The sequence below is a fragment of the Gobio gobio genome, assembly GCF_949357685.1.
Source record: "Gobio gobio genome assembly, chromosome: 4".
In the NCBI taxonomy this organism is placed as follows: Eukaryota; Metazoa; Chordata; class Actinopteri; order Cypriniformes; family Gobionidae; genus Gobio; species Gobio gobio.
In genome coordinates this window covers 31,880,230-31,905,468 of record NC_137100.1, presented here as the reverse complement: position 1 = coordinate 31,905,468, position 25,239 = coordinate 31,880,230, and the positions used below count along the sequence as shown (strand labels likewise).

The window sequence follows — 25,239 nt, the reverse complement described above, 5'->3', positions numbered from 1 at the left end:
ATGAATGCAAAAACTCAAATAAACCAATAAAGAAAAGGAGGGAGAGAAGACTAGGCCAAGAAAAACAGCATAACATGGACTACAAAATTGAGTGTCAAAAATCTTAAAATGATTATTTTTTTTAAATCTATGCCTTTGTTTAGTCTTCAGTAGATCCATGAACAAGTATGCAAAAATGTATTAGCAGCACACCTCCTGTCCTGTAGATGTCATCAAGGCAATAGCACATCCAAGCTAACCACCGCCACACACAACTTTTATACGTGCACTCTGCAGATATTGGCATGATGACAGTAACTGATAATAATTTAAAATAATATTTAAATAATAATACAAATGAAATAATATACTAAATATAAAACATTATAATTAACAAAAAATATACATAAATGTCCTTTTGCATATTATGAATAACTTCTACCACAGCTTAAACCATTAAGCAAAAGTACACAACCCTGAAATCTTCTCAAACAAATCACAACAGCCCACAAAACTACTCCACAAACCAATAGTCAATTCCTTTACTCAATCATAAGGTACCTTCATCTACGTTTATCTGCTTCTCATGAATGTCCTTTTCATCCCATTATATATCCCAGAATGCTGTGCAGCCAAGGCCAGAGTTAGTGACAGGAACAGGCTGAGCAGGAGCGCGCGCCTCGGGCAGCCTGACAGCGGCGTTGCGCTGGATCAGATCCTCAGCTGCGGGACCCGGCTCGACAGATCAATGGCGCATATTCCGAGAAAGCCTGCCACAGGGTTGTTTGAGCCTGCTAAAGAAGCAGTGGCATCTCCAACTTACGCACACACAAAAATGTGTGCGAGCGCTAGCTAATCTGGGTGCTAGGGTCAGCCCAGGTAATCCCCGCGGTGGGGAGGGGAGAAGAGACTGACCGAACTTAACCCAGCCCCGTCAGATTTTGATTGGCACAGCAAGCTGCTCCACAACTTTCTCACTGGTGTCAGAGCAAACGGCACATACCACTGCGCAGTTCAGGAGGGGTGTCTCGCATACACACACACACATTCTCCAACCCTCCCTCTTTCTCCGAGAAAAAAAAAAAAAAACTCTGGAGGGACGGCAGAACACACGGGCTGCCAGTTTAATGAAGAGAAAAAGACACAAAAGTTTGTTCTTCTCGCTTATGCATATTCTTCTGCATGTTCTCTCCCTTTTTCTCTAAAACATTCTCGCTGGACTCCAGGAACAAAAGCTTGAGCAGAAGTTTGTTTGGAACAGCATTCAGAACTCCACTGAACTCGACGGACACAAACACTTTTATGTGTCTCTAAGGGTCATACACTCCACCCACACACAGACGAGCTTGGTTAACAAACCCGAACACACACACACACACACACACACAAGCACACTGAGCCTGCTTTCAAGATAAGATAAAAAAATGAGCTTGCTTGCCCTCGCTTTTTAATCAGTGTGTAAACGTAAGAATCACAACAGGTGGTAGAGGAAACTATGACTGCTGTATATATCCAGGTAGCTAAAGAGACACCAGGAAACACTTACAGCAACATATGCACATGAAAACGCCTGGGACTACTGGTGGCTGAAGGGTCAGGCAGTGTGAGTGTGTGTGTGTGTGTGTGTGTGTGTGTGTGTGGAAAAGATCAGATCATCTCCTCATTACTGCAGCTCAACTCCTGACTCAAAGACACATGCTTTCAATGACCCGCAGCCTTGGCTTGTGATCAGCATGGCAGCGGTGTTCACAGAAGTCCTCTGTTACACACGCTCTTATCCAGCGCTGTCTGTGCTGTTTAGATAGGCTGAAATATAGCTGTAATTAATGCCCATTCCGTACTGCAGCTGCTCACACACACAGGCGACAGAGGGCTAATCGAGTTAGACAGTCTATGTAGAATCTCATCTCATATGTTTGATAATATTTAAGATGTATCACTTGTACTTCAAGCAGAGGTTGGGTTAACTTAGCATTTACTACATTTTAATTTCGCAACTTTGTTTTACAAACATTTTTGTTATACTGGTTAAAACTCTCTCACATCCTGAAACCAATCAATAATAGAGGTGGTCTAAATATTAAAACATGTACATGTATCTTCAGTGGAAGTCTCAGGACCAAATTTTTTTTTCGTCCAATCATTGCAATCGGGCCGCAAACAAACAGAAGCCACCTTTTACAGTTCCTCCTAAACCAAAACCACGAGCTAATGCTGCGTTCATGCCATGTCATAACCGTAATTACGAGATCGCAACCAGTGATGTTTCGAACCGGACTGGTCATGTCCTCAGACTCGGGTGTATGCGTTTCTATGTCAACACTATCAGCGCAGAAATTAATCAGCAGCAATCAGGTGTTACAAGAAAGAGCTCTGTAAGTTGTTTACTCATTACTAGGGCTGTCACGATATTATTAGATTTTTCACACCACGGTTATTGTGGTCAAAAGAATTCACGATAACGATATATAGCGATATCTATAGAAACCTTGGGGGAAAAAAAGTTATCAAATAAATGTTTACTTTGTTTATTTCGTTTTACTTTTTTACCCAACGAACATAATTGGATACTGATAAACACAGGGCACATGCATCTTTGAAGCTCCCTATAAAATAACAAGAGAGAAAAAACTCAAAGTTTAACAGTATGATGAATAAATATTAATTATTGATTATTAAAATAAAAATTATTGAGCGTTCCTTCAGCACTGCTGCAAGAGTTAAGGCCTTTTTACACCTGCTCACTTCATTTGTTTTCTCTGATCAGATATCTATAACATTGTGAAGAGATCAGGAGTAAATGTCATCCGAAATTCTTACTAGGCGGATTTAAATCCGATCACTCAAACAAATTAATTCAGAAGGTGGTCTGGGACACATTTCAGACGAAACTGGACAAGTGTAAATGCATCTGGTTGTTTAAACCACATAAACATTTTACTCCGGGCAAATTGTTAAAAAATAAACGTGTGAGAGCTATATATGTGTGTTATAGGCTATATAAATGACATAGTCGGCGCTACTGCAACACGCATCACCGCAAATGAGTAGCCCATCACTAAAGCATTAAGCCAACATGCAAACGACCGGCAGTGAAACTGAAAGTAGCCTAAGTCTCAGATGCTCAAAAACCCAATCATCTTCATTAAAACTAATGAGACTAAATGCTCTTACCAGTGCTTAGGTCGCTCTTTCTCCCATTGCGACCTTTGATCTTGAAATGAGCTCATGATAAATAAAATGCTGCTCGTATCATTTGCTTTCGTTGACGTGAACTGAATTTGCATAGCCTATAGAACGGGAATTGAAGATCGGATTTATTTTCATTTTGCGGAGAGGTGTAGCCTAAGGTAAGAGAACCTGCATGTTTTTTATTTTCATTTTGTTTATTAGTTTAGATTGTATAGCTTGTTTCGTTTGCTGCGCCGTTGCGAGCTGCAAGCAGTCTCAGCTTGTCAAAAATGCCTTTTTACTGTGGTGGTGATAGTAAACATTTAAACTAACATTGTGATATGCTTGAAGTGTTTTATATCTGTGGATTTTATTATAGGCAAGACAAGTCAAGTGTTGATTTGAGAGGCTAAATTGATCAAACGTGGTTAACTCACTGTCAGCCGCTGGCCGCTTGGTCGTTACTTTAAAAAAACAAAAACTTTAATTTAACAAACAAAAATTGCTCCAAACTTAAAAAAAAAATTACTTAATAAAGAAACGATACAAAATATAACTACTTTGACATTAAAAACAAAGCTGAACTATGTTTATGGCTGCCACATTGTGTATAGGGAGGGAGAAAAAAAACACGGGCTCCAGTCGGACTCGGGACACTGGAGTATTTACGCGTCATGTTATCATTAGAGTCCTATTCATTTTAAATATTGTGGTTATCGCCAATACCGGTATATTGTCACACCCTAAATGAACACAATGTTGATATTTCGTGCTTTGAATATCACGATTATCGTCAATACCGGTATATTGCGACATCCCTACTCATTACTATTGTAATGTTATGTGCTTTGAGACATGAGGTAAGTTAATGTTGTCTCATGTCGCTTTGCAGACTGTGTTGTAGCATTCATGTGTTTTGAGGAGGCGTGGCTTTGTGGACGCTCTGAAGGGAGGGTGGGAGGGATCTTATGCTTTCAAAGCTAGCTTGCTATTGCTCGACTCTGAAATTGCCTAACCTACCTTTAAAAACATTCATGGATAATTAAAAATGCTTTGTTATAAAAAGATATGGCATTTGGTCTATTAAGTATCTGTAAAATATTATCACGGTTAAGGATATTATAAGGTATTACAAGTAAAGAAAATGAGAGAAAACATTTTAAAGTGCCCCCATGAAAACAGACCAGGAGAGAGATGTGAGTAAGGATTTGGGGGAAGAATAATTTTGGGATATTGTTCATTAAATCGAATGACAAGATTGCAATACCACAATACCAATGTCCCTTCTCTGTAGTATTTCACACACTGCGAAAACAGGATACTGAGAATATCAAGAGCTCCCAACATAGTGCTTACTAAGACTCCATTGTGATATCAATATCACCCTAAAATACCAGACATTACAATATTTCACTGAGCAATAATACGATACCTAAAATGTTTTTGCTCGAACCACATGTTGTCATAAGCAAATTAATAAATATAACTTTTTACTTTCACAAACCATTCATTCATTATCATTCTTTAAATCTTTAGTAAAGGAACACTCCACTTTTTTTGAAAATAGGCTCATTTTACAAGTCCCCTAGAGTTAAATAGTTGAGTTTTACCGTTTTTGAATCCATTCAGCCGATCTTTGTATCTGGCGGTAGCACTTTTAACATAGCTTAGCATACATCATTGATTCTGATCAGTCCATTAGCATCTCATTCAAAAAATTACCAAAGACACTTTCAATATTTTTCCTATTTAAAACTTGACTCTTCTACAGTTACATCGTGTGCTAAGACCAACTGAAAATGAAAAGTTGTGAGTTTCTCCACCTATATGGCTAGGAACTACGTTCTCATTCCTGCGTAATAGTCGCGGATCTTCGCGGCCGTACCATGGCTGCAGCGGCGCAATGATTCGTTGGTATTCTGTGAAACATGGTGGTAGTATACACCTTCGACTTACTATCACAGCCCTTTACAACACACAGAACCATGGCTAATCACACAGGTAAATCCACAACACAATTTGTCGGCTGCAAGCCTGAAACTTTCTCTGCAACTACACGAACTTAGTGCCGGTCACATTGAAAGTTACCTAGCTGGGGGCTACTTTCAGGCGCTGCGTTCCATCATTGCGCCGCTGCAGCCATGGTACGGCCACGAAGATCCGCCACTATTACGCAGGAATGAGAAAGTAGTTCCTAGCCATATAGCTGTAGAAAATCGCAACTTTTCATTTTCAGTTGGTCTTAGCACACGATGTAACTGTAGAAGAGTCAAGTTTTAAATAGGAAAAATATTGAAAGTGTCTTTGGTCATTTTTTGAATGAGATGCTAATGGACTGATTAGAATCAATGATGTATGCTAAGCTATGCTAAAAGTGCAACCGCCAGATACAAAGATCGGCTGAATGGATTCAAAAACGGTAAAACTCAACTATTTAACTCTAGGGGACTTGTAAAATGAGCGTATTTTCAAAAAAAGTGGAGTGTTCCTTTAAAGGGATAGTTCACACAAAAATGAAAATTTGACATTTATCTGCTTACCCCCAGGCCATCCAAGGTGTAGGTGTCTTTGTTTCTCCAGTAGAACACAAATGGAGTTTTTTAACTTCAACCGTTGCTGTGTGTCACTCATAGAATGCATGTCAATGGTGACTAAAACTATTAGGGTAAAAAAAACATGCACAGACAACTTCAAATTAATCCATGCGGCTTGTGACGACACATTAATGTCTTAAGACACGAAACTATCGGTTTGTGCGATAAACCGAACAGTATTTATATCTTTTTTTTACCTCAAATACAGCACCATGTCCAACAGCACTAAAAAGCACAGCACTTCCGCAAACGCCAGGAGTGCTCTCGCTCTCTTCTTTTTCTTCTTCTTCTTCTTGTTTTACGGCGGATCGCAAACAAATACGTGCATTACCACCATCTATGTCAGAAATGCTCTCGCGCTCGTATACAGTAAACAATAAGTGACGTACTGGACATGGTGTTGTATTCGAGGTTAAAAAAAGATATAAATACTGTTCGGTTTATCGCACAAACCGATCGTTTCGTGTCTTAAGACATTAATGTGTCGTCACGAGCCGCATGGATTAGTTTGAAGTTGTCTGTGCATGTTTTATTTACCTTAATAGAATTAGACCCCATTGACATGCATTCTATGAGTGACACACAGCAACGGTTGAAGTTAAAAATCTCCATTTGTGTTCTACTGAAGAAACAAAGACACCTACACCTTGGATGGCCTGGGGGTAAGCAGATAAATGTCAAATTTTCATTTTTGGGTGAACTATCCCTTTAAGGAGAAATTTCACCCAGAAATATATATTTTGTCATCATTTAGTGCTGTTCCCAATCTGTATGACTTACTTTCTTCTGAGGAACATTAAAGATGATATTTTGAAGAATGTTTTGCTGATCATTGCAGTATGGACAAAAAAAAAAATCATCTCCTTTTATATTCCACACAAGAAAGAAAGTCACACAGCTTGAAAACAACATAAGGGTGAGTAAATTACAGAATTTTCATTTTTAGATGAACTGTCCCTTTAACTTCCATTGTAGTATGTGTTTTATCAACCAAATGTAAAAATGTCCAAATATGTTGTTATAAATTTAAAATAATAGCATAATGCAATAAAATGCATTAACTACCCATTTTACGTCATAATTAAGATTCAATTAAGTCCCTTCCCCACAAACACAAACTTTTTGACTGGGACATTGAGGCTGAAGGTCAAGGTCTCCCTCAAAAGCATCGTGACACTGTTTCTCTTATTAGATTAGACTTAATCGTATATAAATAACTACATTAACTATTGGCAATATTTTAAGATCGGTTACTTTTATTTAAAACAGTAGCTTAAAACAATGCCTAATTAGCTTGGGTAAATTTGATTAACCAATAGCCTGTGCTGCCTAGGTGACATGAGGAGAAAAGGAAGGTTCTTTCAGAGGAAGAAGAACTGATTGTAATAAAAGACTATGATTATGATTTCTTTAAACCCTGAACTGTAATACAACAAGACCTTGAACACATATTAAGAAAGTAAATAGCGCAAGTTTCAATTTAATGTTTACATGAAATGATTGGTCCATGTCACCCTCCTGAAACACAGTATTTGAGCATACGCATGTAAAAGTGAGAAGCTTCAGCTACTGCACTCAAACAGCTTTAAAGTTGGAACTCTCATGTTCTTCTCCTTTCCCTCTGTGGTCCCTGACAGCAGCATGGAGCCTTTCGGCTGTGCCAAACAGATAAAACAGATTCCTGGAAAGCTGTGCAGCCCTCCATAAATCAGAGAGAGCAAGAGAGAGAGACTCTCAAAGCACAGATGCATTTTTGCCCGATAACCTGCGCGCACACACACGGTTCGAGTTCTTCTAAGACAGCATCAACAGCGTACAAAAACAACCACAAAACACACCCTCTCATAAAAAAGAAAAAGCACAACCTCACATTAAGCATGATTCAAACACACCCCCTCTCATAAAAAACAACAACATTCAAAACACACACAAACACACACACACAGGATTCCTCAGACTGAGATGCAGATGTTGTAACAGTGCATACTGAACACTAGGTGGCTTCTTGTGTACTAAAACAGCATCTCAAAACAGCCCTTCTGCTTGTTTGCGATCACAATAATGAATGCAATTTCAAATAATCCCCACATAACAGCTTGCAACAACAGCTGCAAACAACCTTGAGAGTGGAAAAACAATATTACCTACTCAAAATATGCTGTTTCAGTGAATGCCATTGTGAAGTGAGCATCAGTAAAGCCTACTCATTCTTGACAACAAAACACTTGTCAACTACAGATTCATGTTTGTAACTGTTAATATTGACAACATCCGCATTTAGTAATGTCACTTTAATTAGTGCACACTAGTTTTATACATCATTCATACGTTTGGGGCTGGTACATTGTTTTAATGTTTTTCTTTTATTCTCATTAAGGCTGCCTTTATTGTTTAAAATACAGTAAAAAAAAGTTGTATGATTTCCTGTGATGGCAAAGCTGTTTTCAGTGTCACATGATCCTTCAGAAATCATTCTGATATGCTGCTCAAGAAACATTTCTTCTTCTTCTTATTATTATTATTATCATCAATGTTGTGTTACTTAAAGCTGCAGTCCGTAACTTTTTGCGCTCTAGCGGTTAATAAACTGAACTGCATGCGTCTTGTGGAAGAACATTGCAGCCAGAGCTACTTCTCTCTGTTTATGTCTATGGCGAGTCACGCAGGGACTGTGCTCCTCCGCAGCGGTTCCTACCAGACCGGTCTGAAATAGTCCCAATATAAACAATTATTATAAGTGTACCATACTGATTCAGGGTAAAACAAAATCACGGTTTGGAAAATGGACTAATGTTGTACATTCTCATTATATAATTTTTGTAAATCTTGAACATAATACAAGTTACGGACAGCAGCTTTAATATTAATGTAGAAACTGTGATACATTTTTTTCCAGGATTCTTAAATGGGGGATAAAAAAAATCTTACTGACCCTAAACAGCAGTGCACGTAAAAAAAAATTAATTATCAACAATATTTTTAATTATATAATGAATTATTAGTAGATATTCACTGCACAACACCAAAAAACACTACAATTTCTGAAAAAAGTTTATGCAAATGCAGTCATTTTGAGCCAAAATAATCAATAATCCTGGTGGGCTGCTAAAAAACAAAGGCTGTTCAGAGAAGCATACTACCACACTAATCTTACTATTGCTGCAGTATACAGTACGCATACTGTGCACATTATGAAAACTTTATATATGCAAAGAATAACTGCATAGCAAAATGTGCAACAGAGCTTACTGTGTGAAAAACTGCATCTTAATGCAAAAAGCTCACCTTCTGTTACCAGTGTGATGATAAATTGGAAGTAACACTAGATGTGAATTTTAATGTAACATATCCATGCTTAGAGTAAGAGAAAAGTGCACAAGTGAAGGAGAAAAAAGGGATTTTTAAAAAATACCTGATTCCTTCGTCGCCGATTTCCAAAATTTCTTCTGACAAGAGTTTTATAGTTCTGACTCTTCTTAGTCAAATAATAGTACAGCACACAATCAGACACACACTGCACACAGGGAGAGAGAAAATACAAATACAGCTGCATCACTTGGGCATGAATTTGAAAAGAAAATAGCATTATTTCAACAGAAAAGCTGTTTGTAGGTGGGGAGCTGTAATCTGAGTCAGTAAAGCTGTTAACAGTGCTTCAGTTCCAACATCCACTGGTGAACATCCAGTTCTGGGTGTGACAGCAATCCACCATACTAAACTGAATCACAAAAAAAGAAAACCCACCTTTCTCTCCAGAAATGAAGCGATCAGCCCGAAGTTCTTTGGATGCTGCACAAACCTGCACCATAGAAGAGACAAAGTTGAGGAAATGAAGCACACTCTCAATTAACATGCCAACATGAGCCACAGTTACTCACTTTTCTTTGAAGAGCGCCTTCTCGTGTTCGGTCCAGACATTCATGAACTGGCGGGATTTGTAGACCTTCATTGGGTCATCCATCAGACCATTCATGTTGATAAACTTCACTCTCCGCTGTTCGGAATCATACATCATGGGAGGAATGACGGACAGCTGCCTCATCTGCTTCTCATTGTTCTGAGAGAGACAAAAAAGGTGTTGAGATCCAGGATGGGTCTGCAGCACTAGTTTACATTACTCTAATCTCAGCCACCGATGGCACACCTATGGGCCACCCACAGTCCATTCACTAATTGTCTGATGCATGCTGCACACAAAAATTGTGACTTGTGAATAAATCACAAGCTCCAATCAGATTTTCCGTTTGCAACAACTTTTGGAAGTAGGAATGGTTTTCATAAACTGTATACTCAACTTTGCCTTCTTTGTTATATGTCTGTGAAATAAAAAAATACTTTTTTGGACCAATAGAAATTATAATCAAGTCTACACACATTACTGCCAACTTCTTTGGTGCTTTCTGTACAACACCAAATGTTTGATTTGTTTGAATGAGTGTAGCCCACTCCAGCTAGGGTGGGCAGTTTTGTAGAGGCTAGCAATAGCAAGCTAGCTTTGAATGCATAAAAGGGGAAAAGATTCCACCAGCTTTCAGAGCTCTCCCCACAGCCATGCACAAAATATTACAATAATAATGAATGTAAACAACTTACAGTTATTGTTAGAAATTAAAATGGTTTTGTAAATGTGTTTTGGCACCATGCCAAAATGACCTTATTGCAACTTGTAAAAAGCGATCACGCTCTTGTAGAGCTTGTAATTACAACTTGTAAACAAGCTCTGACTTGTACCTGTATTATAGTGCTTAATTCCTAGTATACATTTTTGTAAATATATTTAGACCACTTAATTTTTTTTTATTGCTATCAGGATGTGAAGAGACTTTCAACCAGTCAATGTATGGGAAATATTGCCTACCCTAGCTTTAAACGGTAAATAAAAAAAATTAAAAAAAAATTGTGGATGGTCTCTGTCCCTTCAGTCCCTCTGTTTCCAGTCTAAGTGGGAGGATCTTACCCAAAATAAGGTGCAAGTGAACCAGATTTTATGCTGCTATGTGATAATTCAGTGACTCACAGGAAATAATAAAGTCTGAAGTATGGGAAAAGGCTGGGGTGTATGTTTACCTGCTACTCATCTGGGTGAAGCTCTAAAACTCTGGCTAACTCACTTTCTGTACTTGGGGTAAAGTCCCAGTCATTTTTTCTGTATGGATCAGAGTTTATTTCCGGTTATACATCAGATAGCAAAACTAGTAGTTTACCTCCTGCTCTGAGAGGCCGTCAATGATCTCGGATATCTCGTGTTCACTTCTTGCGATGGTGGCAGACAGGCCTGTCCCCCTCTGGCCCACCCTAAAGACAGGAAAGATGAAGCATGGTAAGAGAAAGTGTTTCTCTGTTCCTGGCTTTGTTGTCTCTGTACCATGTAACGGCACTTTCCCAAGCAAGCTACCAGACCAGAGTCCCACCCTGTTTCTTCTCCCACAAAAAGTCTTTGAAGCAGCGGTTAAAGCTATTGGCAAGATTCCTCTGGGTCTATTCATGAGCTCTGAAGTTCTTTGGTTAAGAGACTGTTCCAGCAACAATAGCTACATACTCTGGCTAGTCTAAACAATCAAGACAGGCAAACATCATTTAGTAAAGTTGGATGGCTTGATCTGAATGAATGGAACTATAGACCCGAGTTCTGCAACCAACAGCTTTAAATCAAACTAAAAGTCGGCCACGTCAGGCTAATTAACAGTTCCAAGCTTGACATATTACTGAAATATTGAACTTTTATCATAACATTTTTTTAACAGATGCTTATCTTAATAGGGGTGGGCGATATGACCAAAATCTCATATCACAATAAACAATAATGATAGGCTATTTATTTATCATGATATAGTTACTTTGCTGTAAATAAGGAATTTATGATATCAACATTTTTGATACCATATAAACTTCACAATTCAATGTAAATATCACAAAAAAACTACTAGCCTAAATAAATAAAACTCAAGCTCACTGAAGACGAGTAAACAGTTAGTGATGAAATAAGAATAAGAAAGTAATTAGAAGCAATAGGACAAAAATAAATAAATACAGGAGAATACAGGGGCTATATGCATTGTATAAATCATTATTGATATGTATTAATCATATGTATAAAAACACTGCATAGACTTCATTGTGTAAATTAAATATACATTTACTCTGATTAAAGTTACAAAAGTGGATTAGTTGAGAGCAGGGAGATATTTTCTCTCTTTTGTTGTTTGATTAATATGAATGACAGACAGCAGAAAAATTTGACAGCTGTCGCTTTAAGCGCTGCCCTGGTTTCTCTATGGCTCTTGGTCCATTATACTGTAACACTTGCGTTTTCTTTCTCCATTTACTTTAATTTAAGACATAAATGACTTTACGAGGATACTTGCAAAGATGGGCATTTTAACACGTAAGTATGTATATATAACCGTGCAAGGCCAATAAAGCGCCAAATATAACTCCACTCAAAACTTACACGTTCTGTGAGAAGCTGTCTCTCACGCAAATTAAGAAATGAGTCGTCTTTCGCTGCTGACTGATTCAAAGGCTTAAAATTACTTGTTTTTACACCGCAATGCTTCATAATGACCAAATTTTGCCGAAAGGTGACAAGTTTGCAACCCTGGATAATAATTTAGGGAAAAGTACACATTTCCAGAACTAAAAAGAAGGTCTGACGTGGCCTTGCAGAGGGTTGAGAAGCAAGCTTCTTATTCATTAGATCTATTTATTTATTTTAACAATAGCTTTAGCTAAATGATTTATGACGTTCACTTCCACTAATGGTTCTCAAATGTGCATTTTTTTAATAGGGGTTCTTAAAGTCAAATCCATGTGATGAGAGCAGGGCTCTGAACCGGTTCAAGGAACGAAAACGAAAACCGGAAACGAACGAAATTTTAAGAGGAACAAAAACGAAATCAAAATCAATTTGAATCGTTCTGAAAAGAAACGTAAATTTGAAATGACCATTAACCAGTTAATAACGTTATTTTATCGTTCTTTTAATATTTTAATTTGGCAGTGACCAATCATGAATTGAGTAGTACAGCATGTGATGTTGACGGATCAAGCGTGAGTGAAATGCCCGCGCACCATCATCTATGAATCTACCGGTAACGCAAGTCAGTGTATGAGCGCGCATTTACACGCCTCAAGTACATTTCTTTCCCCACTGAGGTCTACAATGAATGTGCAGGTATTGGAGGACATTCTTTTCGAACGTTTAAATAAGCAGTACGGACTTTAAGCTCAAATAGTCTGATTTAGGCTAGTTTATGGATTCCGTTTAAGCCTATCCAAGTAGGCTAATAGCATCTATCAAACATTTTTCCTATAGTCTTTCAGATTGCCAATACAGGACAGGTCAATGTTTTCTATATAGACGGTTGATGCTTCGTATTAAATGGTATGTAATATTGCATTAAATGATCAAGCTTTATTAGCTGACTGAATTTGATTATGTGATGCAAGGACGTGTTGCGCAGTGCTTGCTTTGAAATTAGCAGTTGACGGTGCATTAAAAGAGCAATGGTTATCCAGTTTATTTATTCTTTATTCATGCAATTTTTAAAACAAGTCGTGTTGAAAAAAAGTTATGTACAAAGAATGTTATCACTCTTCTGAAAAGAATTAGGCATAAGAGGCCACTTTCGATTGTCTAACGCTCCATTAAAACAGGTCCGCTGTTTATGCTTTGTAATTAATGCATGTATTTCTGTTGTGGTTTTAAAAATGTTATGAAATAAATATTCAAGTTTAATTACCATGCGTTATATTATTATTGAGTGAAAAATAAGTATATTTATACATATTTGTTTAAAGTATAGGCTAAATTAAAATAACGTTATTAACCGGTATTTTTTCAAATCAAACCGTTTTCGGAACAGTAATGTTTATGGAGGAACAATAAAACGGAAACGCAATTATATCGATTTTGCTCGGAGTGAACCGATTGATATTTTTTTCCGTTTTTAAGCCCTGGATGAGAGAAAGACGAAGCACCTAAAAATACTACATATGGCACACCCGAGCCAAGTATTATCCACAGATATAACCATGATCCGCGCATCACTAATCCACACACTTTAAGCGCGAGAGCTTGATTAAACACGGGGAGAGTGCCAGACACCAAAAATGCTAAATAATTCAGGATCATGTAAAAATTTTAGCTGTGGAGCTCCTACATTTTTGAAATTGGGAGTACAAGTGCTACCAAGTAAAAAAGTTAATTTCGAGCCCTGGAACATTAATGGTACATTCAGTCTTAAAGTGAACTGTGTCAATGTTAAATCAAACAACAAACGAAAGAAGAAGAAAAAAATATAATAAATAACTCCTTGCTCTTGACTGAATAACTTTTGTAGCTTTAATAAAAATCAACGTATATTTCATTCATATATTTCATAACATTTCATTATTACATTTCTGTATTTTTTTTTTATTCTATTGCTAAATAGAACTACTGTACTGAAAAGCATTGTTTACTTCATCTGCCTCTTTCTTATACTGTATTTGTCTTTGGTTTGTGAATTTGTTCACATTTTTAATAACAAAAATAAAAATATAACTATCATGAAACAAAATTGCTCATGTGAAGGAATAAAATTGTGGTCATATGTCCACCCTTAATTTAAAGCTTTAGTCCGAATGAAATAAAAAGTGTATGTAAATTGAACTAATTATTCAAAAAGACCCAAAAAGATTTAAACTCATGAGTTATTAGTTTGAATTGGTCTAATGACTCACTCACTGACTGAATAAGTCAGAGCAGTTGTGGGCATACTGATTCAAATCACATGACATTACCTCATTATTGACTTTTTGGTCATATATAACAGTGTAATAAAAAAAATGGTTAACTTCAAAATCAATTCTCATCTTTTGTTTTGGTAAATTGTTTTGGTAAACAAGTCCAAGTAAGAAATCAATACTGCCAAAAAGTATTATGCAATATTATACTAGAATATCTATAAACTATCTACTTTGCTCAATAAGTTTTTGTTCAATCAGCAAAAACAACAGTGTCTGTGTTTTTGGTGAATCGAGGTCAATGGTATGTGAATGTTCTTCAGTTCTGCTTTAGTGGTGTTCCAGAAAGAGTTCCCTATAATTCAGGGAATACCCTGCAACCTCTGTACGAGGAACTATCACAGCCTGACATCTGACCCTAGCACCCACAGGATCCTCAATGCTGATTGGCTAACTGCTGAGTCAGGACAGAGCACAAATCGGTCAGGGAAAAGCAATACCGGTGAGAGTGTGTGCATGACTGAGCGTTCATTGGGTCATCATGGAAACTGGGGGGCCTGGCTGACCTCTGGAAGCGCTCCTGTTGCTCGCGCTGTTTGCGGATCTCAGGAAACTGCCTCTCATAGTATTCGCGTGTGCGACTCTCTTTGGCTTTACGACGTGGGTTGTTTTCCATCCGCTCAACTTTTTTCTCCCACTCAGTCATCAGCTCATCATACCGCTGGCAAATTTTCTGCTCCTAAGGAAACAACAGAAAACATTTTAGCGAAATAAAACAAAATCTTATATTTTAATATGTTGACGTTACATTGGTCAATCTATCTGATCAACTCTTACACTACACTAAAAACCTAAGATGATGTTTAGGAACTTATTCATTTCTGAACACTCACAATAACTGATCAAATCAATTCCTGCTTCTACAACACAAGGCTAAGTCTGACACCTATTACTTATCAATTATGTAGCTAATAAACTAATTATTATGGGAATCAACTGACTATTTATTCAAGGGATCAGTATTTATTAGTGCTGTCAATCGATAAAAAAAAAATCAGAATTTTTTATATTTTTATATGGTAATCCTTTTACAGTTACTCTTCAAATTAATGTAGAAAAATCTGTTGTAATGGCATCTTTTTATAAATGAAGGCCAGTATCACTGAAACTAATACTGCTACTGAGGTCTCAATGTAATTTATTTTTTTTAAACATTAATGAAAGACATTCAACATTACAGTATAATTGAAAGCTATATCAATTTCAACAATTGGCTTTGAAAATCACTTTTCATTTAAGTGAACCTAAAACAATCTTCACATAAACCCATTATAATAAATGTCATATTTACCTGTGGCCTTCATACCTGTCTAACAGGTAGGAAATGTACAGAAAATGAATAAAGTTATCAAACAATCTGCACTGCATAAATAATAAATTAAATATAGATGAATCTTTATTACGGCCAGCAGCCATATCACCCTGTAACCCAAGACTGATTTCCCACTGAAGCTAAGCAGGGCTGAGCCTGGTCAGTACCTGGATGGGAGACCTCCTGTGAAAACTAGGTAGCTGCTGGTAGAGGTGTTAGTGAGGCCAGCAGGGGATGCACACCCTGTGGTCTGTGTGGGTCCTAATGCCCCAGTATAGTGATGGGGACACTATACTGTCAAAGAGCACAGTCCTTCGGATGAGACGTTAAACCAAGGTCCTGACTCTCTGTGGTCATAAAAAAATCCCAGAAAAAGACAAGGGGTGTAACCCCGGCATCCTGGCCAAATTTGCTCATTGGCCTCTGTCCATCATGGCCTCCTAATCATCCCCATATACTGATTGGCTTCATCACTCTGTCTCCTCTCCACCAATCAGCTGGTGTGCGGTGGGCGTTCTGGCGCAATATGGCTGCCGTCGCATCATCCAGGTGGATGCTGCACATTGGTGGTGGTTGAGGAGATTCCCCTCTTTCATATGTAAAAGCGCTTTCCAGAAGTATCCAGAAAAGCGCTATATAAATGTAACTAATTCTCATTATTATTTATTAAAGCTACAATTTTCACTGTTACCTTTGTTCTTTGATTAACATTAATGACAGACATTACAGCAACTGGTTTATTCTGCTGCTGTCACTTTAATGCTGCTTTCACTCCATCGCAAATAGAGCATCACAATAGAAGAGCATCACATTCGCGTCCAGTTGGATGCTTAAAAATTTTGAATACATTCCAAGGTGCTCCACAGCGAATTGGACGCTCATAAAAATAGACGCGTTCAAGGCGCTCCAGGAGCTGTACCTGGATGACAGCCAGTACTTCCGCCTGTCCCGCACCCAAGTTCAGACTTGCCAAGTTCGACTCACGAGAACAAACTCCCGAGGACGGGAGGACACAAGTCCGGTACTCTGCTAATAGAACAGCAGCGTTCTTGATAACGTCACTCAGCTCGCTCTCACTCCTGTATGTATATTTTAAGCTACAAAAAAACGAAATGTCATAAAACACCACTCTGCCTTTTTTCATTTTCATTAAAAGAATATTAAACAAATGTGGTTCAGGCAACGCATACCTTGATTATCTTCACTGCATGTATATTTATAACAAACGAAATATAAAACACAACCATGCCTCTTTCGTTTACATAAAAAAAATATATATATAAAAAATAAACATTCATATATGGTTCAGACAATAAGAGTGCATATATATGATTAGTAATAAAATTAAATATAACAAATATAACATTGACTTAACATGGAAATCACTTGCTCCAGACGCTCTATTCACGTTCGGTGTGAACGCAGCATAAGACCTGCCGCTGCCAAACATGATGCGGATCCGACGCGCATCTCATTTTCTCACAACTCTTAAGTTAATTTAAGATGTTATTTAACTAATTTATGACTGCTCTTATGAGAATACTCGATAGAACATGATTCTATGTGTTGTTGTTTCTAAAGAGAAAGCGTTTCTGGCGGGCTGTCTGTGCGCATGAAACAAGTTTGCATCTTTCTGTAAGTTGTGTGTCACATGAACAGGACAAATCACAGCCAGCTCGTTCTCTTTTGTCTTGTCGCACTTGAATGGTTTAAAAGCATTTGCATGAATAAGAGCGTGATCATATAATGTAATGTCAACCCCAAGGATGACAGAAAAAACGGATTCGGTGTAAATTGTTTTTTTTTTTACTCGTTAGACTGTGATAAAAAAAAAATCAGATTTTAATCCCAAATAGAGTGTTTGAAGCATCAATCTTTCCAATGCTCTCCTTCAAATTGCTCTTCTTCTATTAAAATGTAAATGCACAATATACACAAAAGCCTGTTTACATTTCTGCTTTTTATTTATTGACTAGCTGATGCAGCCCTAAAGCTTCTCTTCTGTAAAAAAAAAAAAAAAAAAAAAAAAAAAACCTGTGCTTTGATATAATCAACAGAGTTCTTCTGAAGAACAGAACTGCATGCATTGGTTCTAGATCAGCACGTTGACTAAATACTGTGGGAAGCAGGAAATAAACTGCACTGTTAATTCCATTCTATTAACTTATATCTTGTAATAACTTTGTATTCTCTGTAATGTACTTGGCCTGCCGTGTCACATATAAACCTGAAAGGATGGACAGAAAGAGACAAAGGAAGATAAATTGAGGAAAAGACAGCGAGAGGGAGTGAGCAAGAACAAAGATGTTCATCAAGAGGAGTCGCGTAAGTGCAGAGACATAAGTGCACTTGTGTCTATACTACAGTACACAGAACAAAAAAAGGTTTGTTATTCTCTCTCTCTGAACAGTTAAACTTCCTCTTGGCTTTCAGCCATGTCACCATTCTGACTGTTCTTGGTCCAGCAGGCCTGACCAACCAGTCTACTAACAAGCGATTGCACTGAACTATACCTTCCTGAGAACAAACCCACTTAAAAAAAACCCACAGAAATCAAAATGCTTCCGTGTGGCTAATGCTTATTTTTGGAACAGGATTTAAGGAAAAGATCACCATTCAACAGTCCTGAACTACAAGAGACAAAAAAGAGAGGCAGAAAGACACAGACATAGGGAAATGGCCAATCTTCATTAAGCATCTTAGAGAAGTCCCTAAACAACTTTCCACAACAAATTTCCAGTGATAGGATATTTTTTTTTATCCGTCCACTAAAAACATGAAATTGTGATGTGACACAATCCCAGCCAATCAGAAGAAATGTAATGTTTGATATGTAGTTATGTGGAGCATAATTTAAAACAAATAAGAAACGGACAACAAATGGACCCAGAACGAAGCCACACAAAAAGAAACCATGTTAATGTCAAAATGTCATGTTCTACTAAGAGTCTTGTATTGTGTCTGTACTGTTTTGAAGAGACATGAAAAAACCTCTAACCTAAGTTCAGACAAACTATAAATCATAAGTAAAAGCTGATTGATCATAAAGATGACTGATATGCAAATTAGGGCATAGGGCAATTCCAAGCTTTATAATGGAAGGGGAGGTAATGACCGGAAGCTGTATAAGTTTATAAAGTTAAAATTATTGGTATTTTTCATACAAAAATGCAATGCTTTGCTTTAGAAGGCCTTTATTAACACCCGGAGCAATATGGATTACCTTTATGATGGATGGACGGCCGCTTTTTCAAAAAACAGGGTACTAGAGCTGCACTATTCTGGATAAATTGAGAATACATTTTTGTTGTGTTTTTGCGATTCTCCCACAATTCTGAAGAAAAAAACACCAGACAACTAAAGCAAACTAGAGGTTCTGACAAAATTGTCATTGCTTTATTCTATTTAAAATATATATTCATTTAAAAGAAAAAAAATTATAATTTGAATGTCATTCGGTCGTCAATGAGCACGTTTACATGCACACCAGTAAGCTGATAACTCACAAATATCAGCTTATTGAAATAAATAAATTTTCTCCGTTTACATGCAAACCTGTAAACTGACAACGCAAGTAAACCGCGTTTACATGACTTTATTAATAAATCGGATTATTTCCTTGTAGTGACGTCAAAAATAATAATTTCCGTATCTGACTCCGAGTATTCCATGTTATGTCAGTTGTGATTGTAAAAAAAGCTTACAATGTGACAGCGGGAAACTTACGGGTCATATATTACTCTCTCATGCGGTTACAGATGCAGTGTTATGACTGAACCACTTCTACTGCACGAGAGATGAGAACACATTTTTACAATTTTCTGTCACCTATCACACATGCGCACTTCAATAAGCCGACAGAAAGCAGGTTAATGTGTTTACATGCCGCGCGAAATCGGGGTAAGAGGCAAAAAACTACCTGTTCCAACCGGTTTATGCCTAAGCCGTTTATGACCTTACTCTGATAAAAGAAAACGGGTTACCGCGTTTACATGACCATGTTCGTTGTCGGCTTATTGAGCATAATCGGCTTAAGAACGTGCATGTAAACGCACTCAGTGTCTCATTCATCGAGACTTGTTTCGTTATTGGATGAATTAGCGTTTGTGAATAAATCTTTGAAATTAATGACTATGATAAACACTTTTTTAAAAACCTCACTCCTCCTGGCGTAATAAGCAATATAAGCGTCAAAATACTTTTAAAGGATGATTTAACTATTTATTTATTTAGATCAATACCGTGTTTATACCCAAACTATACACTTTCATCTCTTGTTATTTAAATGGGTAACACTTTACAATAAGGTTCATTAGTTGACATTAGTTAACTACATTAGTTAACATTAACTAATAATGAACTGCATTTATAAAGCATTTATATATCTTTGTTAATGTTAATTTCAACATTTACTAATACTTTATTAAAATCTCTTTTAACATTAGTTAATGCACTGTGAACTAACATGAACAGCTGTATTTATATTAACTTAGGTTAACAAAGATTAACAAATACAGTAACAAATGTACTGCTCATGGTTAGTTCATGTTAGTTAATACATTAACTAATGTTAATTAATGAAACCTTATTGTAAAGTTTTACCTTTTCGCAGAATCATGGTCATTTAGGAATAAGATCACGTGGATGTTTGAATCGAAATCACGGTCTGTAACAATTAACCTCTACAAGGTATCATCCCATTATAAAACTCGGAAGAGCCAGGATATTTTTTAATAGAACTCTGATTGTGTTTGGATGAAAGAAGAAAGTCATATACACCTAGGATGGCTTGAGGGTGAGTAAACTGGGATAATTTTCATTTTTTGGGTGAACTTACTAAGCCTTTAACTTATCTGCCTGTAAGCAAAAACTAAACGTGTCATTGCCAAGCGCACAGTGCCATTTCTACCACACATGAAAGCAGATTGAATTTGTGCAAAAAAAGGCACTAACATAAAATTGTGTGAAAATGGACACGCAGGATTGTGTTTAATAAATTGATTTACCACAAAATATTCTAGTTTCTCAGTAACTTCAGTCATCTCTCCTGATGGAGGTAACACATTCATTCTCTGCCACTGCACAAAAGAGAGGAACACTTACCCTCTGTTTGCGTGCATGGTTCCTTCTCTTGAAAAACAGAATCAGCTTCTTTCTCATCATCTGATTCCTGCAGCAAAAAAAAACAGTGTTTACATTCCCTCTCATAAAAGGAGCGAACACTGCACACTGAACAAGATCTCTCTGCTGATACATAACATGCCCACAGACAAACATCACGGCCTCTCTTACAAGTCCTCCAACTGCATCATAACAGCTCAATCTCTCTCTACTTTAAAAAAAATGCCTCAAGACGCAATTCTTCCATGAGCACTTGACTTACAACTTGTAGGCCCTGTTTACACCTGGTATTAAGATGCATTTTGATCGATCAGATCACAAGTGAGGGAGGAAGACATTCCGTTTAGACCTGGAATTTTAATCCATCTCTTTTGTCCTCTTTAGTCCACCACTTCTGTCCTGATTTCTCACACAGTACTTTTACATTTAAAAACATAAGATGCAGTGGAATGGGGGGACATTTTTTTTTAAAAGTTGAATTTCTTTTAACTTTACACAGCTTTCTAAACACATGGCTCTCTTGTGTGAGACGCATATTTGCAATGGTCAAATATGTCTGTCTAGGGCACAATGGAAAAACAGCACAGAAAATGCATTATGTGTGAACTAGGGCTGGGTATTGACACAAATTTCGATTCGATTTCAATTCACAAGCTTGCAATTCGATTAGATTTAGATTCCGATTCGGCTCAATATCAATTATTTTGGATATATAATCGGGTACAAAACATGGCAAATTTTCTCAAAGAAAACAAATCTCTTAACTAATGCTGAGTCAGTTGGTACATTAGCCTACTATAATGTTGAAGGTTAAAAAATTAAGGATTTGTATACAAACACTTAAATTACACTCAATGACGTTTATTTATAATAATAAAAGTTATAATATTAACTAACAATTACATAATCCTATTTCTACTCCAATTCGTTTTTTGAAATGTATAAAAATGTAAATGGTGGCTGTCAGATTTATTCAAACATGCATTAAATATTGAAAAACATTTTTGCAAATTATAATGAATATGTAATATGGGCTATGTATTTAGCAAAATGCACCTCTATAGAGTTAATTTTTCTAGCTGCCAAACGAGTTTATAGACACTGGATAGGCAGGGCTCTACATAGCGACCATTTTGGGCGCATTTGCGCCTGAAAATTACTGCGTGCGACTGCGAAAAAATATTTAGGCGCACAGGTGCGAGTGACCCGATCGCTTCTCATGAATAGATGTATAATACAATCGGAATAAAAACTACAAACACTGACTGACTGAGCAACTGTTACGTTTTGTGCTGCAATCAACTGCTTTTCATGCCTTCTGTCAGCGGAGCATGTGCAAAAAACGTGTGCGACGGAGATAGTTTAAAAGGTGAAACCACGGTCTATGGGTGAAACGGGTGTGACGCGGCCATGCACTTACCAGACGCCTCGCGCTGATGTTTCTTTGCAGCCATGTTTGCAGCCAAACTTAACTAGAAATACCAAATTTTGATTATCATAAACAAGGTCGGAAATTAACAGGGGTTTGGGCCAAAAATGCCACCAAAAATTAATTAATAAAAAAGAATTAAAAAACGCTCCTGTATGAGTTCTTGATTTAATCTTTATCAGCTGCAGTCCATAACATTTATTGTGTTTAAAAATGACTAGATGCATATGAGTGAGTACATCATGAATCCATTTTCCAAACCGTGTTTTTATCTTACCCTGAATCACTACGGTACACATATAATAAGTGTTTCTTTTCTGACCATTCCAGTTCGGGTCGCAGCGCTGCGGAGGAGCACAGTCCCTGCGTGACTCGCCATAGACATAAACAGAGAGAAGTAGCTCCGGCTGCAGTGTTCTTCCGCAAGATGCACGCAGTTCGGTTTATTAGCGCCAGAGCGCCTAAAGTTACGGACAGCTATTGCTCCGAGTATTGGCATGATTGCAAATGTGATACTGATCTTGTACAAAAGTCCAATAGACAAGTTGATATTAAGTAACAACGTTTTAGCCACAAAACTGTTTATTTCGTGAAAATCAAAACAACCAGTTGTGCATTTTCAAGCGGTTCGATCGAATTAATCTGCGTTTTAACGAATGAATGAATGACTCCCACATAGACTTGACGCCCCCTACTGGCTGTTTTATTTTCATATTTATACTTTGCATGGACTTTTTATTTAAAATATAAATATTTTAACTTTAAGTTTAACTTGTACATAGCCTATTTCTAAATTCAAAAACTTATATTTAAAACATTTATACAACATTATTTACTCATGAGCTGCATGTAAATGTATCTAAACACCATTTCAGATAGAGCTTCTGTGCCACTTCTACTTTTGATGCGGATTTAATTTGATTGGTAACAGTCTGGTTGTGTCTTATTGCTCTAACTGAATGTATTGTTTAAATTAACATTTAAAAAAAAAACTTTTCTATTTTAAATGAAGAAATTGACAAAAGATGATGCATACATTTAACAAGATTAGAAAACATTGCTCTTACAATGGTAAAAATGCCCCAGGACATTAATTTAAAGGGACAAAGATCATCCTGTAATGGGAAAGTTATAATTGGAATACGTGTTATTGATCAGAAAGTGCTCCTAAATTTTTGACTGTGCTCCTAATTTTTTTTAATTAGGAGCACAAGTGCTCCTCAAGAAAAATGTTAGCGTAGAGCCCTGATAGGGCCTATGGTTTTTTTAGGTAAATGTGACATTACATGACATTTGTTTACAAGCTGTTTTACTGACGTCTTTCCATGGTTGAAACACTGATTTAGCGATTCCATGAGACACAATACGGATTTCGGTAAGTTGTACTCTATCTTTTACCGCACTTTCAGGTGCTCATTCCTGTTTATTTTGCGCTGTAACTTCTATTAAGGTGGAAGAGAAGATCATTTCGCATGCGCTCCAACAACGACTTTTATTGAATCTTGTTCACCATTGATAAAGCTGCCTGACGCACACCTTAAATTAGTTTATTTTAAATTATACAAATATTTTAAATTGTATTTTAATTTGACAGCCCAAAATATCACATACACCGCAAAATTCATGCTGTTTGCTGAAAACAAAAATATTTAAAGTCTCACTCGCTTATCATTTGTTTCAGCCTCTAAAAGACATGCATACTGGGACTAGGGGTGCCACGATATACCAGTGACTATTAGCAATGATGTTAAAAATAAATAAATACTGACATTGCGTTAATATCAGCACCAGTAACTATTTTGAGTGTAATTTGCCAAAAACACTAAATAAACATAGTTGATGAATTTGACATAGCATTATTTACTAATTTATTCGACATTTCTATAGATAACACAATATCGTTATTGTGAATGTTTTTACCATGATATTTGCATAACGAACATCTAATATTGTGACAGCCCTAAATGGGACCCCGGAACAAGTAGGTATACATGATACTAGTTCCCTTTCAAGGGAACTCATGCTGCGTCAAGCGCTGCGGGAACACCTCTGCGTGATTGCGTCATGAAGCACTCGTAAAATCAGTCCAATGGCGTGACGGGACGTCATAGGCGGGTGACGTCATTGTTTGGTTCAGGGGTGCTTTATATTTTCCTGGTCAGTGTCAGCTTCTGTGTCTTCACAAGCGCTCTATGTGAAATTTTTTGTCCTGATTTATTGTGTGTGTCTCTCTCTCAAAGAAATAATGACGAATCAACAGTTCAGACAGTGTGTTACTCCCTGCCCTCGTTACATCACGGGTGAGGATACACATCTGCTCTGTGTTATGTGTTTGGGACCGGAGCATGCACAGTCAGATCTCGAGGGAGCTGGCTGTGAGCAATGTGAAAAGCTACCGATGAAAACTCTCCGGTCCCGCCGAGCGCTCTTTGAGGAGGGCTCTTCGGCTCGCGTTCCCCAGGGTGCAGGTCCCGCTGCTGCCGAGAAGGCTTAAGTCTTGGGGTTCGCAGATGATCTAACGGCGGGGTTAGAGACGGGTGATCCCCTATCTCTGCCCTTACCCGTTAGATCCGACGCTTCAGTTGCCTGGGTTTATTTAGATGAGGCTTCGCCACCTCTTTCACAGGCTCAAGAGGAGCTTTTGGAGGTTGTGACTCGCGCTGTTGCCAGGTTACAAATAGATTGGCTAGCTGAGACGCAGGAAGTCCATCAGCCTAGTAAATTAGACGAGCACTTCCTACCATCTAGATCAACCTCCAAAGCGGGGCTTGCCACTTTTTCCCGACCTCCACACCGAGGTGTCGAGGTCGTGGATTAAACCAGCATCATTTCAACCATTCAACCCC

The 25,239-nt window shown here is 37.4% G+C and overlaps 2 protein-coding genes across 6 annotated transcripts in view; both read right to left on the bottom strand.

Moving 5' to 3' along the window:
• Positions 1-25,239, bottom strand: part of cenpv (centromere protein V) — a 278,526-nt gene that overhangs the window by 150,807 nt on the left and 102,480 nt on the right. The gene's annotated exons all lie outside the window — the stretch shown is intronic.
• The window catches only part of ncor1 (nuclear receptor corepressor 1), a 137,653-nt gene that overhangs the window by 64,139 nt on the left and 48,275 nt on the right, over positions 1-25,239 (bottom strand). For 2 of the 4 annotated variants that reach the window (XM_079815098.1, XM_079815099.1), the window contains exons 9-14: positions 20,947-21,013; positions 15,038-15,210; positions 10,949-11,039; positions 9,623-9,801; positions 9,489-9,543; positions 9,157-9,258 (exon numbers count right to left, since the gene is read on the bottom strand). In XM_079815098.1, coding sequence (XP_079671224.1) covers positions 9,157-9,258; positions 9,489-9,543; positions 9,623-9,801; positions 10,949-11,039; positions 15,038-15,210; positions 20,947-21,013 — 667 coding nt within the window. Of the gene's footprint in view, positions 1-9,156; positions 9,259-9,488; positions 9,544-9,622; positions 9,802-10,948; positions 11,040-14,971; positions 15,211-20,946; positions 21,014-25,239 lie in introns of all 4 variants that reach the window. The other 2 variants (XM_079815096.1, XM_079815097.1) reach the window with 1 other exon arrangement.